This window comes from Aplidium turbinatum, chromosome 12 (genome assembly GCF_918807975.1).
Source record: "Aplidium turbinatum chromosome 12, kaAplTurb1.1, whole genome shotgun sequence".
NCBI lineage: Eukaryota > Metazoa > Chordata > Ascidiacea > Aplousobranchia > Polyclinidae > Aplidium > Aplidium turbinatum.
The window spans coordinates 21678325-21697984 of record NC_137483.1 but is presented as its reverse complement, the minus strand read 5'-3'; the positions used below and the strand labels follow the sequence as shown (position 1 = coordinate 21697984).

Genomic DNA, 19660 nt, shown 5'->3' with positions numbered 1-19660 from the left:
AGGTTTTGTTTTTGGTACTAAAACAACACGCTTTGCAGGAGGTTTTCTAGTTTTTGTAGATATTCGAAGATGACCCATGGCAATGGTAGGATCAGGGTGTTTTTTTGTTGGCTTCTTATCTGGAAAATGCTTAGAACAAATTCTAGTGTCATTGTTTGGTTTCCAATCTCCTTTTCCTAACATTTTCGTTCGTTTCACGTTGTTGGTCCATCTCCTCCTGGCTTCCTTGTTCTTTCTCACCTTAGGAAATGGAAACAGTTGAAATGGTGGTGAACATAAACAGTTATAATCCCCATAACAACAATTATGCAATGGACACATCAGCTTCTTCCATTTATTTAACTTAAAACCACTATTGTGACAACCAATCACACAACACGTTCGTAAAGACATTTGTAGAACTAAAGTTTTCTTTCATAAAGCTGAAAAAATAAACAATTTTGTTTGTTTCTATATTACAACTACATGATACCGTAAGAAATCCGGAAAGCAACAGAAATCCTAGCAGCAAGCCTAATTACTTCACTTTTAAAGAGTGACTTGACTTTCTTGTAGTTGCGGATCCAGGGGAAGGGGGAAATCATCCCACCAAAACACCAAAAAGAAACTTTAATCACGGTGTATTTGTAATGTCGGTTTCATGTAGACCTACACATCACTGTGTTAGGCAGAAATCGCCACCCTAAGACTGCTTGCTGGATCAGCCCCTGCTTTCTTATATTCTAGTCTAAGCTTCCTCGCCTAAACGTGACAAGCACATCAACCACCTTTTACAGAAATATAAAAAACTGATAACTAAGCAATAACAAAAACTTTCCATTGAAACTCCACTTGACTACATGAATGCATGTTAAAGATCAGACGAAAACTCACATCTACTCCGAGTTTGCAAGCACAACTTAAAGTGCCCCTGACAGGTTGGACCCAAGTATAGTAACTTTTGTAAGCATTTTCTAGCGCAGAATTATGCTTAGCGAACTTTTTAATCTTAACCTCGAAGCTCGACTGGTAAGGGCGAAATTTATACAAAACGACAGTTTCACAGCGCCACCACAGGCGAAACTCAATATTTCACTGCTCTGGGACGACTTTGGTGGTGTTACGTCATCGTGGGTGGGCGTCGTTAGCGACGAATAAAACAAATGCTTTCTAGATGTAATTGGTGGATCACAGTTTGGTCGGAGTTGGTACAAGCGGTTGCTTTTTTCGAATATTTTTTCTTTTTTGCAGTTTAATAAAGCTGTACTGGATACGTTCCTACAAAACCTAAAATATACTTGAAGTAAAAAATGAAGAAATCGTACGAATCATCATTCATATTTATTTCATCAACACTATTCATAAATAAATAAAAGTTCTCTCTCTCTCTCATAATGTGCCTTCAGTTGGCCATTGAAAACCGGTGTAATAGCCATCTGGACTTTAAAATTGTTTCGGATTTGCCAAACAATGCATGATGGCAGCACAATCCGATTGTTGCTTCCGAGAGTACCACCTTGTAGTATCCACTCCAATACATGCCTGTAAGCGACTAATTACCGATACTGCCTGCAAGGAAATAAAAGCACTTTGTTTAGTGTGCATTCTTTAGCGTTTAGGGTATTTTTAGCCTAATGTAGCATCCTTACTCTTTCGATAGGTCTCCGTTTTCTCCTTTCGGTTTATTGCTTTTTCTCCAGTTCTTCCTGCTCCTCATAAAAAAAGTCCTCAGAACTGTAGGATGTAAGTGTGCCTCAAAATGGGTCAAATTGGTAACACAGCTAGATGGGTCTTTCTTCAAAAGTGCTTTCGTCTGTGGCACTTCATGGCAACATACACATTCATTGGGCTGGGACATAGACTCGCACTTGTGGCAAACGCACCACCTACAGTTCCCAGCACGCCACACATTGCTAAGAAGATCCAAATCGGGTTTGTGGTGTTAACAAAATCATCTCCATTGAAGTAAAGAGAACATATACGACTAGTTTTGTATGGTCCATCCCACTTTCGAAGACTTGAAGAAAACTTTGACTATTTTCTTCTCAGCACCTTGTTTTGTTTGAAAGCATGAAAAGATAGCACATGTCTTTGTCAATGACTCTGTCATATAAACAGCAATTTCCAGGCATTACCTCAACCATAAATTAAGGGTACTGTTTGTGAGATACTGCTGTTACACTGCAAATGGCTATAGCCAGATTAGGACAAACAAAAAAATTATCCAAATTGTAGCCCTACAAGAGTTTAGAAAAACTGCAATTTCAATTGAATTGAGATGCTTGTTTTGTTTGTCGTATCCAGGCTTACACCTGGTGATTGAAGATTTAGATTAAGTGGACGGGAAGGCAAGGAAGCCTTCCACGGAAGGTAAATTGATACACCCGGAAGGTAATTTGATACAGTAAAACTAATACAGAAATCCCCTTTGACAGCAAAGTAATAAATGAAAATTTAATGTGGTTGGCGTACTTGGGTGCAAAGATGACTGTTGAGGCCAAAATGTGAAGATGGAAGAGATTTCTGAGATGGAATGGTAGAAAATCTCAGGATGGAAGATGGAAAAAACGTCTTCCATTCCATCCCCTGCATAACTGTTAGCATGGCATGTTACTAACCTATATTTAGGCACGCCTGCATAATTTAGGATGGGCCAAAATTGGGTGTTTTTCAAATTTATCTTTCAATCGCTTCAATAAATCGGTAAAAGTTGCCATTTTCTATATGGTTAACGATGGCAGAAAAAATGTTTTGAATAAAAAAGTTTTTAGGGTCCCGCAAACGCCCCAAAGTGTCCCAATTTTGTTAAATTTCGCAAAAAAAACGACTTAAAACGCCAATTACACCATTTAAATTATCGCCAATCGTTCTTATACTTGACAAATATATGGAGCAACTTGATACACAACATGTAAAAAAAATTGATTAACATGGCTCAAATACTTAGTGAGATATTCATGTTTAAAATTTTGAAAATTTCAACCACATGGTGGCGCTATAATTTTATATTTCCTTTAACAACTGATGACACACTGAAGCCACCGACACATACAAGGTATCAATGGAAAGGTAATTAGCACGGCTAAGCGATTGTGTATTGAAGTTGGTCATGATAATGTTTGATGACGTCATTATGACGTAATATATTGGAAATTGAGCATATGAACGATTCATTTGCCTTTTACAGTATATCGAATTCTTAAAGTACAACTTTTAATTAGTGATATTTTCTTCCCAGTTTAAAGTAACATTTTCTTTTGGATGCAGGTAATCGGAAGTACGTGGTTTGTAATTATACACTTATACAGACAGTAATTGATACTAATGCACAACACTATAAGCCAGAAATCAGCCATTTTTGGTTACTCGTTCAGATGCAGTAGCTGCAGATCGTTGGAATTTTCTAACTGCATCAATCACTTTATATGTTGCTTGTAGCTGCTTTTCATTTTTTGGCTTTGTAGGACCATGAAGAGATGTTGCCATGCCAAGTGCTCTTTCGGCACAATCATTTACCACTGACAGATTCTTGACAACAGATACGGTATATTGATAGTTTGGTGATTCAGGCCATTTAAACGCTGACAGTTTTAGCAACTTTTCATTGAAATGTAGAAGATCAAAAAGTCCATGTGTCGGCCGCAACAAAATCTTTCAATTACTTATTGGAAAATGAAGAGCATTGTGGCATCTCCTGACTTTTTTGAAGAGGTTTTCCTTTGTATTTCACCAAACCTGAGCGCATTGCTTCTTTGGTTGAGTTATCCACTGATGTATCGAAAAGAGCAAGACCTACCAGCCGTTCACTCAAGTACCAAGTGTAACCAAGTGTGATCTTGAATCTTACCTAGAGCAGGTTGGACAATCTTTAAAAACTCATAGGGCAATATTCCTTTAGAAGAAATCTGCAGTGCTAGTGCTTTGATGAAAGCCAAGTCATTTGAGGGAGCTTTGGAAGCAAACATGCATGTTAGCCACGCTTTGGCATAGTAAACGCTGTAGAATGTTGCCAAACTCCGAAAGGAGTCTATGTCATGGGCAAAATGTGGCTTAAGCATTGCTAACTTCATAACGTAGAGAACTTTAGACATCCATCTTGCATGATGGTAGGCAGACGGTACCCGCAGCTTAAATGGCATATATTTTCGTGGAAGAATAGCCTACCACCAAGATACACGCAGTGCTGTATTCGAGGGTATACGGCGGTATACGCAGTATACCCTCTGCTTTTTCGAGCAATTATAGTATAGGCCTACCCTCTGGTTTTCCAAAGAGAATGCGTATGCTATCCTTGCTGGTTCTTGACAACTAGGCCTACTACAGAATTCTAAAATGGTGCCAATTAACGCGAATCAATTCATTCAGAGCATTGTGAGCAGAATGCAAATGAGACTTTGCTATTGCTGACACTGACAATGGTCAGCTAATGGTTGATATTGCTAACTTGCAACCTGAAAAATGACAGCTATTTCGATTTTACCTTGTTCGACAGCAGAATGTGAACGTGGTTTCAGTTTAATGAACAATATTATCACAAGTTTAAAAGCATCTTTGCTCACTGATAATGTGAGCTGTTGGATGTTTATTAATTGCAATTTGCAATGAACCACCTGTGGCTCAATTTACTGATAAAAATATGTAAGATCCTGGCTGCTAAACCACCGATCAGCTAAGGAGACTACATCCCAAATTTGTAAAGAGGATAAAGATTAGATTCCTCTCGGCAGGCTGTTTGGAATGTTTTCATAGAAAAATAAACAATTTTGTAGGCCTTCCTCTCGTCCAACTTTGATGTTGATAATTCAAGTTATGGTACAATAAAAGTTAGTTCAGTTCAGTTGTTTTTATTTCTGACCATCATATCAAAACAATACACGTCAGCATAGCAAAGGTCGAGAAATTTTGCAAGTTGTGTATTTATCAGTGACGATCGGTGAGGGAAAGCAAGGAAAGCAGTGCTTACCTGAGCGAATGTCAATGCGTTCAATCTCTAGACTGACTGGTCATACGCACAGAATAGTCTCTCGTCACGGTACACAGCACAGCATCATAAAGGCGAAAAGATTGTTGCTGTTTTTTGATGTCTCTTCGCCATGTAGCCTACTTTAGCCTACTAGCTTTCATAGTCATGCCTTTGCCCTTTTTACAGCGTTGATATAACGTTACTTCGCCAATGAACGTTTAGGTGCGGATGCAACATTTAGTTCGTTAAGCTTCTATACGCAGGAGGCAAACTTATCCAGCTTTTTGTACAAATTGCTTGCGGTTGTAATGTTTAGGCCTAAGTGTTCGTGTTTGTAGTGTAGGCCTAACTGAATATCTGAGAATGAACATCATGATGAATTAAATATTTAGACAACTATTATTCCATGTCTAACACTGGATTTTGGTCCTGCAACGTTAAAATTAAGATTGTTCATGACTTCTAAGCATTAAATGGATGTATGATCACGACATAGGCGAAGCACAATTTGACAGATTTTTATTTTTGATTTGTTTTGGAAATGCTCTCAGAGCGCACCAAATTGGAAGTGTTTTTCAAATATTTGGCTGCCAGGCTGCAAACTTGGGGTGTAAGAACTTGCTTTTTCTTGGTTCCCGTTGTCTTGCTTGTTTTTGCCGACAAATCCCCCACATAGGTTTGGTCCAGATCTTCTCCACTTTCTTCTGAAGAAGTAACTTACTGGATTGCAACAAATCTTGCGGAAGTGGTGTATCTAAAGCATCTTTAAGTTTACGTTTTACACCTTGATCTTGTCTCGTTTTCTTTCTTTTTATTTGCTCTTGAATATCTTAAGAACTCAAAGTAGCTTTTCGATTTTTACCCCGGATTGCTTCAAGATAATTCCAGTCTTCCATTTTCTTAGGGTTGGTAGACGTTCTCAAATCGTCTTCTACGTTTTTCTTAACAACCCATAGCGTATCTTGCAGATCATCTAAAAATTTCTTTCTGTTTTCTCTTTCTTTTCCTTCTCTGTGTTTGCATTTATTCATTTTTCATACCGGTCTGTCAACTTCTTGACCATGTAAGTTATAGCATCTGTGGTTTTTAGCAAAGGTGATTCGTCAATTAGCCATAGTTTTTTTTTTTAATACATTGTATTTGATTAATTGCAGAAAGGCAATTTTAAATAGTGTGATGTCATAGTGACGTCATCAAATATTAGTTTGGCCAAGTTTAATACATGATCGCTTAGCCTTGCTAATTACCTTTCCATTGATACCTTGAATCTGTCGCTAGCTTCGGTGTGTCGCCGGTTACTAAAGTAAATATAAAACTACAGCGCCATCATGTGGTTGAAATTTTCAATATTCAAGCATCTTCTCCACATGAATATCTCACAAGGTATTTGAGCCATGTTCATCAAATTTTTTTAATATGCTGCGCATCCAGTTGCTTCATACGCGTATCAAATATGAGGAAGATTAGTGGTAATTTAGAAAGTCTTATTGGCATTTTATGTCGTTTGTTTTGCGAAATTTGACAAAACTGGGACACTTTGGGGCGTTTGCAAGACCCTTAAAAGTTTTTTGATCAAAAAAAATTGTTTACCATCGTTAATCATATAGAAAATGGCAACTTTTTCCAATTTATTGGAACGAAATTCCAAAGTCGTTTTTTTTGGCCCACCGTAATGCATATGCCCATGAAACATAACCTTGCACACTGCATGAAACTACAGCATGTAGCCTATCTGTGATATTTCTGTAATTTATTTGCAGCTGCTGAATGACTGTTCAAACTATGGTATAAACTTATAGGCTACGATTCTGCGAATGGTAGCATATAGACCTATCGACGTGCATTTTCTTTTGTTTTGACATTTTTTTTGTCCCTACTGTTTTCTTATTTTTGCTATTTATACAGGTCGGCATACAAACCAGAGTTGCCAGATAGGGAGGGGAAGATCAGAACCTACGATCATGGTGGGAGCCACGATCCAACCCCTTTTTCAAATATAAATTATTCTTTATGCTATTTTTAACGTCATTATATATTTTATGCTTGGATAACTTTTCCACAATCCTTTAGTCAAAATTGCACTGAAAATGAAGGTGCCATAAGGATTTATAGTTTTTGTGTTAAAAAAGTAAATTTTTTTGACTGCATGTGTTTTAAAATAACTCATTTATTACTGTTTAATGACGCCATTGCTGACGTCATCATTTTTCGGAGTCAGTACACAATGAATTGGATTCTCCTAATTATATTGAATCTGTTGACACATAAATCACCTTTTTACAATAAGAATTAAGGAAGTTATGACGTTTTCAAATCTCGTAAAAACAACTTCCTATTAAAAACAATGCATGTTCATATTGTTCAAGCATTGAAAAAATCGCTTCAAGTACCTTTTAAATCGCGATTTTTGCAAATGAAGACGATGTCCGATCAAGCTCAAACTTTCAGGAATGTTGTTTTATGACCATTCGCAAGAAAAAAAGTTTGCAGCAATGAAATCGGAGAAAAAGTCCAAATTTCGACCCACCCTACTCTACAACTACCGGTATGCAAAACTACCAGGAATTCAAGGCTTTGTCAGTCCGAGGATAAACAATTAACATTCAAAAACCAACCAAATCAAAAACTAAACCAAAAATGAGCCTTGTCGCTAAAAGACCTTCGCAGTTGTAGTTGTGGAGCGACAATAAATGAAACCTTAACGCCATTGAAATTACTGGTCACTGTTCATTAGGGGATTGTGATCCAAAAGCTCGTGACAGACAGTGAAACCACAACATTAGGCTAAAACAAATCGCTCTATCTACACTTGTGAAATACTGTAATGATCATGCATTCATGCTGCTAAAAGCGAAACTTATTCTACTCTATTACACAAACTACTTCACCACAAGGAAGTTTTATTCAGCTCCACATAGACTTCTGTACATGTACTGCGTTTTTCATCAACACCAAATACACCGTCATGAGATCAATCCTGTTGAAAATCCATTTCAAGCAGCAAATTCCTATTCAAACGATTGGGCAGCTGCATCTGCAAAACTTCTTACACAGCAAGATCACTTCTCCACGTCATCTTCGCTCGATGTCTCTCCTTCATCCTCCTCTTCCTCATCATCTTCGTCATCACTGCTATCCTCATCTGCGCTAAACGTTCCTTCGGGCAGCTTATACAGACGAATCACAGGCTTGTTTGGATCCTGAGATGCAGACAATATTGCAAACTATGTCGGTCTAGCTTTCTAAGCCAGGTCACAAGATCGTATAATTTTAACAGTCAAGTTTTAGAGTTAAACAAAAGAAAACTAACCACAAGAGCGACGTCTAACCTTGAGCAGAAGATATTTTCCTTCCGGTTGTTTCATACAAAGATCAATGACGCAACGAAGTATTCCCCATGCGTTGGACACAGACAGATTAATCTGCGAAGCAAATTCCTTTGGTACGAACTGCTGCGTGCCAATGATGATATGCTTGGAAGAATCCTGAATATTGTAGCGAGAGACATAGCCCATCTTCAAGTACTCGGATCTGGAAAAGCAAACAAAACAACTGTGCTATGAGGCTTACATGACAATCCACACTGGTCGAGTGCGAACGTGGAAACGCAGAACCAAAGAGGAAAAGAACATATATCACCGTGTTATGTAGGACGTAGGTGGCAGTGCATCTAGTCGTGACGGTTACAATAACACAGCAGTTTACAAGCCGAGTTTATGACAAAATCGAATGCACTTGATCATTTCCATTGGCAACGTGTGGTCAAAAGTAGTGGTAGCACAGGAATTTAATCTCTTACCCAGCCAGAAGAGCACACATGGTCCACTTAGCTAGCTTGCAGCTATTGTTCTTTAGCTCTGTTGCCAAAACAGAGCCTCGCTGTGAATCCAACTTGCGTCTCCATTCTACTCCATTACAACAACGGAAATCCCATTCATTGAGAGTCTAAAAAAATTGAAACTGGACTTAGATTGGGGTAAAGTATGAAACTAAATTTTACAACCGTAGGCCCAAAGCGCGAGTGCTTGGACACCAATACCTCTGTAAAAATCCAAAACTATCGTTTTACTCGTGATACAAAAGCCAAAAGCAACTGAGTTATTTCATTGCTATCAATTATAAATGCATGTATTTCTTTCACCTTGACATTGATGAAGCTGGAGTCCGATGTTGCGGTGTTCATCACTGCGTCATGCTCGCTCCTGGCCACCAACTCGATATTGTTACCAAGGTTCCACTTGCGGTAACGATAACCAACCGAAGCAACGTTCCCAGTTGAGCTTTCTGCACATGTCCACGATTAAGGTTTGCACAGTAAACTTCGAGTACAACAGTGTTGGGAGCGTTTAATAATAGTTTAGCCACAACAGAAAAATCTACCCTAGGTATTTGTACCCAGATTATGAACTGGAGCAGCGTGGTCCAAATGATTTTTCCGCTGGCTAAAAGCTGTTAAACGCGGGTCAACGTATTCTAAAAAGGAAGCTATCCAGAGTGACATTTTTGATCTGACATAAATTGTGGACGTTATATGCAAAGTATCTAAGATGCTCAAGCAAACCGACAAAAATATCAGACGCTGTGCCAAGTGAATACAAGTGACAGCAGTCTATTCAAGTCACAACCTTGTACGAATGGGTTGGGGTTGGCAAACTTAAACTTGTCGCCGCCCTTGAGAACTTGCTGTGAGAAGTTGTGATTAATGTATGTGGCCTCCATTGAAAGATTATGTGGCGCGTTCAGGCCCTCATCCTGCAATAAAGTCCGACAGTTAAACACATAAAACCACAAGTTGTATCGTTAAGCTAGTGATAAACTTGTAAGTTTTTCGTCATGACTAGGGAACTGTGTTCAGAAAGCTAGTGCAATTCGCTATTACCACAGCGAAAACAGGTGGTTAGTATCTGCAATGTCTACATCGTGAAGTTGTAAGTTTCTGTTGTGAGTTCGAGACTAAGTTTGACATATACGGCATCATCATTATCATAATCCATCGTCGGTTTGTTCCCCACTAGTGGGGGTAGCCGATTGTTTCCGCGCAGCAATTGTTTTAATCCATTTTCTCCATTTCACCCTGTCCCTTGCATCTTCCTCCTTCAGTCCGACTTTTTTAAATTCATCCTTCACTTGTTGTTTCCACGTTCTTCTTGGACGACCGCGTTTCCTCTTCCCATCCACCTTTAGATCTAGTGCCTTTCTAAGAAAACCTCCTTCCTCCCTCCTTATCACATGTTAGAGCTCGACCGATATATCGGTCAGCCGATATGTATCGGCCGATATCAGGTGTAGCCGATATATCGTATCGGCTATTTTTCGCCGATAAACATCGGCCAGCAAAAGCACACTCAAAACCATCCATGCATGCCTTTAGAAGAAACACAAGTTTCTCAAACGTGCTTACATAGCACAAACAATTGCTGTGAGAATAAAATTTCCCGCCCATTCTAGTGCGATCATCTAGAAAATGTTAATACTGTATCCCTTAGCTTCAATTCAAGCAGGAGAAATTTCGAGTTTTACGTTGCTTCAACGATTGATGACATTGAATCAATGTAACAAAGGTGAATTTTTCGCTAAGAATCGTTGGGAGTGCGGGTGTACTTCTACACTAACCACGCACAGCTTATTTCAAGTCTTACGTCACAATGCCTGGCTTTGATCTCCGAGTGATATTGATAAGGCAACATTCGTTACAAAATGAGATCATACGAGTAGGCTATCGCAGCAAGATGCCGCAAAATTTGTCAAGTTTTGGTATTACAGTAAGAAAGAAAAGGTCCAGGGAAAATTAACTTTTGTTCACATGACACGCAAAAATAAACCTGAAGAAAAAATCCTAGTGAAACTTTGCACAGAAGAAAATAGTAGCGTCATTGTAGAAGTTGCAAAAATAAACCCAAAGAAAAAAGCCTAGTGAAACTTTGCACAGAAGAAAATAGTAGCGTCATTATAGAAGTTTTCCGATTCGTGCCCAGAGCATTGTGACGCAAGAAGCCACACGACCTCTTTCGGTGGAAGTTATGCGGCGTAATTAAGCAAGCAACCACCTGCGCCGAGTCCCGGGCGGGTGGGCCGCGCCCGCCGGACATTTCAGGAATTAAAAAAAAAAAAAATTCAATTTTAAGTCCAAAAATTTCTGTAACCATCTGCCACCTTCTAATACTAGCCTACTTACCTTATTCGCAAGGTTTTGTCGCCATATGATAGGCCCTACTAGACCTACTAATTAAGCGATTAGTTTTCGTCAATTATTGCCATGTTACATTCATGCAACGTTAAACAACGTTGATTCGTCGTTAAACGAGCAAAAGTGTCCAGCCGTGCCGTTTGTCTCCACTCTGCCACTCGTAAGCCCAGTGCTATAAATCAAGTAAATTGTGCAAACCTGTGAGGAACGTAATTCGCAGCAAAAGTCTGACCGCAATTTCCACTGCTGTTACATCGTTTTAACATCGCCAGATGTTAAATCGGTGTAAAAACTGTAGCATTGTTCTTCAAAGGAGTAATTTTCTCTCAAACGACGTCATCAATTAACTCTGCTGCTAAAATGCTCTATGTTGTCGTCTCAACCATCACAGTTGCGTCTGTTACGTCACTGATATTAAACTGTGCACTACTGAACAGTGCACACGTGTTGGTTTGGCCGGATGAAACCGTTGGTTGTCACTCATTAGTTGCAATTCAGCTCCTTCGTTAACTGTTCTATTGTAGATTCAATGTAAGCTCGGTTCAATAGCGCAGTTTATCGCTAGATATTTGCAATTTATAATAGTGGGAACTAGGAAGCCTAGATCTTGGACCTTGGTGGCAGGAAAACAACAGTGGAGTTCTACATTATTATTGGTGATCACGACGTGACGTGACAGTATGTGTTCGCCCGCCCAGCTATTTTGAAAACTCGGCGCCTATGACAGCAACCAATGCATAAACTTTCTTGGACTGGTTTGTTGCTTAATAACCTTGTTGGTAACAAATTTTTCGTAATTGATATATATCGGCCGATATATATCGGTATCGGCCTAAAAATTTCATAAATATCGGTATCGGCCTGAAAAAGTGATATCGGTCGAGCTCTATCACATGTCCATACCATCTTACTCCATTTGCCCTTGCCATTACGTCTATACATCGGTTTAAAATTCACATGTCGATTTTGCAAAATTTGCGTAGCAATTCCGGTTTCTTAACAAGACTGCAAACTAAACTACAATCTCCAAGCAACTGGAAAGTTCGACTTGATCTTGCTTTAATAAGCTTGGACAATTCTATTGTTTTGGGTTATAAGTAATCCCAGGGTTTATTAAATAACATTTTTTGAAAATGAAACGTTATCTTTCATAGCAGCAACATCTTTCAATTAAAATGATTACCGGAAGACCAAATCATTTTCACCCGCAAACATTCACATATTTTGTAAATAACACAATCACATCGTACATGCCAAACGGTTCCATACATTACAACCAACAATGCTGTGAATCCATGATGGACTTACCTGTGGCGGCTCATTGGCCGTCTCACTGACTGTCAAGAGGTCAAAAGCCGAGTCATCGCGCTTGTCGAAGAACAGTTTGTTCTTACCCACCCTCTGCGCTATGATATCCCAGGAGTACTGGGACCTGGTGCTGCACATGAGTGTCGCCAATATGGCGTCCGTGGCGAACACCGTGCCACAGCTCTTCGCCAGACGACGAATGATTGGGTCATCAGTCGTTGTGACCTAGTGATGTAAGGTTCAGGTGCATATGGGAAATACATTGCTTCACACCAGATAAGTCTGTTCAACGTCGATAGTTGATGATGCTACTACACTCGTGAGCAATACAATTTCAGTAAATGACAACAATTTTACGTTATTTATGTTGCGTTTTCAAACTATTTCTTATGCCAGGAAAACAAGTAAGCTAAATACATTTGTACAAAAAGCAACACAAAGCTCACGATGGTTACTAATAAACAACCTCACAAAGATAAACTGATGAAGTGTATACCTTGTGAAACTCTTTGTTAATCCGCTTTAACGGCCTCTCAGCTTTGACTGACACTCTGTCATAACTTTTGTCATAATACTTAAGTTCCCCGCAGCTGTACAAATCTTCTGGCTCCCCTACATCAGGCAGCTTCAGTTTGCTCAACCGATTGAAGTCCATTTCTTCTAAAACCTGAACACAAAGACAAGATCACAATACAAAAGTTGTTTGGAACAAGCAGACGCAATAAAAGAGTAATCGCGAATGTCCTAAAAAGAACTGTGGAAAATGAAAGCGTATACAAGTTTACGAACAACCAACGCCAAAACGAAAAATCTGTTTTAAGTGTCCGAAAATTAAGTTTTTCGGTTTCGTCAACAAATCCTGTTCCATTGATGAAGCTCTTAGGTGACAATTTTATATCAACACATCATGTAGAAATGAAATATGACTTACCTCCCAAGTTTCTGCCACAGCCACTGAAGCATCTCTTCGTTTTTGTTGGTTTTGCATTTGCCTTTCCTTCCACCGAAATCGGCTCTGGCCGTATTGCTTTTGCATGTTCCGCTGCAATCGTTGACGTTCTCTTTCCTTCCTCTTCTCCAACTTTGTAATCGGCTTTTGACTAGCTTGCCCACCGCCTGCTTCACGCTGTCGCTGCTGCATTTGACGGTTTCGAAGCTGGTTGAAACGAAACCGATTCCGCTGGTAAACTGGCTTCTGTACCTGTCATTGGGAATGGGAAAGAACGATATGTTGCATTAAAGCTACCAGATGTGGAGCCAATTTAAGCCACAAAGTTTCATCTATGTGCAAGATAAAAATAACATTTCTGTGGCAACATTCCATAGAAATACTGTCAGGTGTCAGCCATTTCTACAACAACTTAACATAGTATGAACTTATAGTATTATTGAATACGGAGCTGCTACACTACAACTAATAAAACTTTTCTACTTTTCTGCTGCATTATGGAACCAAAATGAACAAATGTGCACATACAACAAGTAAGCACTGCATGAAAACAGAAAATGACTGAATGTTTTTGATATTCTTACTTTTGTATTATCGACCAGTTGGAAGCTGCTTTCATCTTCATCGTGGAAGTATGAGTACTGGTTGCCCCCACCGAACTGGGAGTTATATTTATTGACATTTCGTCGATCTTGGTAAGTGTTGCCGCTCCAATCCGATACCTGATGCACAGAATTAATATAAACATTTATAACTCAAATAATAGTTATTACTATCTGAAGCCTTTACAAATTGTTTCACCTAACGGATCATCAGAAGGTCTGAAATATATATATATATATATTAGGGTGAGGCTGATGCCCCTATGACTCCCAATTTTTCTGGCCCTTTCAACAAATGTTCTATATCATATAAATAGTAAAAAGCCAAACTTTCAGAAAAATTGATTGACCCCTTGGGGTGCCAGTTTCATGTTCAAATTCCTGCAGTGGCGTGCTATGCATACCCTTTAGCTTTGTATAGCAAAATCTAAAGAAATTGCCATTTTTAGCAATGTTAAATCAATTTGGATCTACTCAACAGGCCATGAATATGATCAAGGTGAGGTAATGGTCATACTGCTTGTAAATACATGAGAATTGGAGGCATTGCTTTGAGGGAGGCTACTTACCATCAGCATGGCAGAACAACAAGGCAGCAACATACGCTATATATAAGGCTAATGTACTAATGTGGTCAACGATTTGCTGTAGGTTCTCAATTCATTTCAGTTCAGCCTACAGAAACATAGAACATGAAACTATGTACTATGGCGATACTATGAATTATGTACAGAGGTGCATGCAGTGCAGTGGTGTATTGCTTTCACTGATGAAATACAAGCATTGCATCAAGGTGGAACATGAAATAAAAGAGAAGCTGCCAAAAAAGTTGCTAATCAAATGGTTAGATCATATTCACTTGCAAACGTAAACGCAATTACACAAAAGAAGATGGATGGAAAAATTGTTAATTTTTACGACAAAGATTTAAAAAAGTTGCAAAAGATAAATGCCACTGATCGTGATCACAATACAGCAATAATGAATTTTCAGAATGTTTTAAGCAAAACTTTGCCAATTTGGCTTAAAAACATATTCAAGTTGCTTAAGGAGGAAGAAGATGTCAAATTTTTAGAAAGTATGATGACAAACAGGATTGCCACATTTACAGGTCGAGACATGGTAACAATAGAAAAAAGAAAAAGAAAAATGGAACCGAGCAGCACTCTGTAGAATTAGCTAAAAAGGAAGAAGACAGGAAAAAGATAGACAATTCATAGACACAACACTTGATGAAACAGCAGACTTTTCATCTGATAATGACTCGGAAACTGAAGCTATTTTGCCAACATCTTACAAAAGGTGTCATCGTCAAAATGTTAAAGATGGCACAACGATTCGGGTGCCTTATGATATCCTCAAATACCCTTCGATAGTTGGGTGTTGTTTGAGGAACAAAATTAGCCCTGTGGCCGCTTCCATAATGATAAGGGAATTTATCACTGCGTGTGGTGGAGATATGTCAAAGGTGAACCTTAATTATACACAGGCACTGAGGTATCGCACAAAAACAGCTAAAGAAACTGCCAGTGCCATTAAAGAAAAGTGGCAAACTCCGTTACCTGGGACTAGATCCCTACATTGGAATAGAAAGCTGATGTCCAGCCTCAATTTAAAGGTCATTGATGAAAGGCTGCTACATGTCCTTGTTTCTGGTCCGAGTGGCGTTAAACTTCTAGGAACGCCTAAGTTGCCTGCTAGCTCATCAGAACCTATGGGAAAATTGATCAGTACTCCAACAGAAAAGCTACTTGATGATTGGAACTGCAAAGCATCGGTGGAAGCTATGGTGTTGATACCACCAGCTCCAATACTGGCCACATCACAGCTAGCTGTATTGCCATCCAAAATCAGTTTAATAAATCGTTATTTTGGCATGAATGCAGACATAACGCAGGTGAGCTAATTGTCGGCCGGGTGTTTAATAACCTGCAAATATAATCATCAAAATCTCCTGATGTTATGATATTTTAAAGATTCAAAGAAAACTTCAACAGCCTGTCGTATAGTAGTTTAGACAAAATTTCATTTTCCAATATCGATGATGCTCACCCTGAACTTGAAATATACAAATAAGAGCTGATCACAGTAATGAAAGCTATCTTACATTCCAAGAAAACACCAAGAGATGATTACAAAGAGTTGATTGAGCTCACAGCCTTCTACCTACAAGCAGACATCTCCGATGTACCGGTACACAAAAATTTCAGGTTCTTGAGCTGTGGGGCAATGCATGAAGCCAGATGGATGGCAAAACTGATTTATGCTATTAAAATGTCATTTTTATCCGAAGAAATTCTTGCCCTTCCAAAGAGTCCCACTGTTTGTACCCCAAAACAAATGTAGAAAATTCAACGTTTTGTAAAATTTGTTCTGTTTTTTCATGTTCAGTGGTGGATAGAATGTGGTTCCTCTGCTGATGCTGCTTACAATAACATCAAGCTTGTGAAAAAATCCTCCTTTATAAAGAAATTGCAGAGTCAGCTTCATTTGCCTTCAAAAAACATCTTTAGTATCTGACAGCAGAATCTTTCCCGTGAACTTGTTCAGTGACAAAGTAAATGAAAGTGACAAGCAAAGCTACAAAACTGCTGTCTTTTGAAAAAACATCAAAACCCTTAAAAAGACACAGCACTGGGTTTGGAAAACCATGGCAGTTTCCTGATACTTGCACTTTTACCTATTCAATTACATACAAGGATTGGTTCAAACGAGACTTTTGGTTTTTCTTTGAAGTGTTGAACATTAACACAGAGTTTTTGTATAAGCCTGTCTGCTCGTGGAAAACGGTCAACGGATATCAATTTTCTTAATGCCAAAGATGTTATCAAATCCCTGCTGGTTACCAACGATTGTGCAGAAAGAGGTGTTAAACTCACAAGTGATTTTATCAGTGGATATAGGCTGAAGAAAAACATTCTATTTGAATAGAATAAGATTCTATTTGAATAAGACCTTCTGATGATCCGTTAGGTGAAACAATTTGTAAAGGCTTCAGATAGTAATAACTATATTTGATATATATAAACATTGTTACATTTATAACTATATTTTTCAGAAAAAAGACTTTAGGTTTGAATGTCAAAGATCAACTTCACGTTTTGCAGCACATGTAAACTAATCTCTATACCAGTGGTTCCCAATCTTGTTGTTGTCACGTATCCCTTTAGACAAATTATTAATTCTAAGGACCCCTACCTAAATTTTGCCTGAAACTCAATTAACATACTATTGACTACTTAACTTTGGTTGCACCGCATGCTTTCTATTACATAATAGACGAGCCAATCCTGATTTGACTGTAATCGACATGCATTGCGGATCGTGGTAGATGTAGTGTAAGGTCAATGTACAAACTGTAGGCAGCAGCATAGATTTATTTTAATGCATCCCGGTACAGTTTATTCTCGCGGCTTGAGCTTGACACATTTGCATTTAAAGAGAGAGATGAAAGTAAAAAGATCGCTTTTCGTTTTTTTTTCTCCAAAATTCATCGAGATAATCACGAACCCACAAATGCTTTCTCAAGCGGACCCCAGGTTGGGAACCACTGCTCTATACAGTTCTGTGGTTTACATGCAGAATTGGGCTAGTTTTGTTTCGGAGTGAAAGGTTTCGTGCTAGTTGATTTGGCAATGTCTAGCAACCTTGGTATCATGAAATAGCGCAACAGCTTCAAACACACCAGTAGTTTGACAATAATTTTAATCTCCTGAACAAAATTTCCTTTTTAATACTGTAGTCTAGTGCAGGGTGACTCAACTAATGTTAACAAAGGTCCAACTTGACAAGTTAAATGTTTTTAGCAGTCCGGTGAATAAGTTATTTCACATGCAACCACGGAAGTTAAACTTTCAGTAGCAGTACTAAACCATTTTTTTAAAGTAAAATGTAACTCGACTTGGATGTTTGACAAAGTGTTGGGGGATTTGGAAGGTGAAGCTCCCAGCTACTAATAAATCATAGAAGTTGCCTCCTCCCAGAAGTCTGTTTAAAGAGTCCCTGAAATGTGGCAATAACGTTATAATCTCAGAGGTCTACTATCAACACCCAGAAGGTCCGAATTCGAACCGCGATCCACTAGTTGAGTAGCTCTGGTCTAGTGTTGATACTGCCTTGTGTCTGTCGTGACTTCAGTCAACTGCAATGACAAAAATGCAACAGATTGCTGAAAGCAGCATTTAGGCATAACATCTAAGTGTTTTGTTTTTTTCTATTCTAATTCATTGTTGCACTCCAATAATAATAAACAGTTGAGAAATCATAACTTACCTTGCCCAAGCGATCACCTTTGCTGAATGGTTGGTAAGGCATGTCTTTAAACTTTTCTGGCAAGTCGGTTGGACCCCAACCATCAGGGTTATCTTGTATTGTCGGAGGCACAAACTGTGCCATATTGTTAAATATCTAAAACTTTCAAAAAATATTATGCAAACAAACAAAAAATCTGAAATAGAATTGTCATATCGTATAAACATTTTTTCATGAGTGGCCTGATGGACGAATGGAGCAAAAAAGTTTCGAGGAAACTATAGAATTACAGACAAAATCAGAAAATCGTATTACTCATTTGTCAGATGTTTAGATACGACTACCCGATTGATATGTTTAACCAAGTTGCACAAGAAAAAGGGTCTATTGTTATCAGGCGTTATTGTTGGGAATGCGTGTGTGCTAACTCGGTTGCAGTGGGCTTCACAACTGTACGAATTAACCTTACAGCAGTTTGCAAGTCTGATTAAAGTATTAAACATGGAAGAGTCTCAGATTTGACAGGGTGCCACACCTCAGTCCCCATGATACCAACACCTATGAACAACTTAAGTACAAATGTCATTACTTTAATAATGAACACATCTGTGAGGCGTATCTGGAAACAGCAGGCCAGTTCTAGTACAGACAAGACAGCAGCCGGCGGCCATTGCAGCTTACTGCTTGAATAATCGCCAATGCTGCCTTCTCAGTCGGCCAAGTTTGGCTGCCGGTTTCTTCTAGCCAATTGTTTAATTTTGCAATAGAATGAGCGACGCATGGATTAACTGTCGAAAATATGTAGTATCAAAGAGTGACGCAGAATTAGGTCAGTACGTCATAATCACCACTGTTGTACTGTATTGTGTAGGAACATTTGCTATTGTAATTTGTATGAAACATATCCAGCTGCAATCACCAGCTGTAAGTCTCGTTTGTAATTCCCGACGTCTATTTTAACAAAGTGTTAATCCGAAGTGATAATTCACATTGGCTGGCAATATTGTCATTTTTATGTCGATGCAATGTTGTTGGACATTTAATCATTGTTAAAAAGGAGAACTAGGTTAGTTGACATCCGAGGGGAAAACACGTATCTTCATATTTGAGAATTATGAGAAATGTTCTTGCTGTGGGTTAGTGACTTCACACCCTCAATTGTGACATCATAACGGTATAAATGGTCAGGTTTCATGAAAGACGGTATTCGGTAATGCAGTTGAAACAATTTACTGAGCAGCGAACAGTTGAAACAATTTAGTGTCGTTAGATGGTCCCACAATACCAGATTACAATCCCGATAAAGCAGTTATTGGAACTTATTGCGTTACAACGATTCTATTGCAGGACTTCGCCCAGACTTCAACAACGCTAAGTGTTCAAACTGTTCATTTTAGCATTGTGGCAAGCTTAATTCTATT

General features: G+C 38.7%; 1 protein-coding gene across 1 annotated transcript; it reads right to left on the bottom strand.

The window, feature by feature from the left end:
* Positions 1-7224: 7224 nt before the first annotated feature.
* On the bottom strand, positions 7225-18431 carry LOC145780491 (eukaryotic translation initiation factor 3 subunit D-like). The gene is made up of 10 exons (XM_082592105.1): positions 18261-18431; positions 13971-14108; positions 13369-13638; positions 12934-13104; positions 12438-12662; positions 9568-9694; positions 9084-9226; positions 8742-8887; positions 8272-8473; positions 7225-8142 (listed from the first exon to the last, which is right to left on the bottom strand). Exons 1-10 carry the CDS (start codon positions 18381-18383, stop codon positions 8002-8004), a joined length of 1686 nt encoding a protein of 561 aa, XP_082448231.1. The 5' UTR covers positions 18384-18431; the 3' UTR covers positions 7225-8001.
* Between the last annotated feature and the right edge of the window lie 1229 nt (positions 18432-19660).

Excerpts from the sequence above, each read along its gene's own strand:
- LOC145780491 (XM_082592105.1), bottom strand. The coding sequence starts at position 18,383 with ATGGCACAGTTTGTGCCTCCGACAATACAAGATAACCCTGATGGTTGG. Across the intron at positions 12,663-12,933 it reads TTAACAAAGAGTTTCACAAG|GTCACAACGACTGATGACCC; the intron begins GTATACACTTCA and ends TTACATCACTAG. Across the intron at positions 9,695-12,437 it reads CGGCCAATGAGCCGCCACAG|GATGAGGGCCTGAACGCGCC; the intron begins GTAAGTCCATCA and ends ACTTTATTGCAG.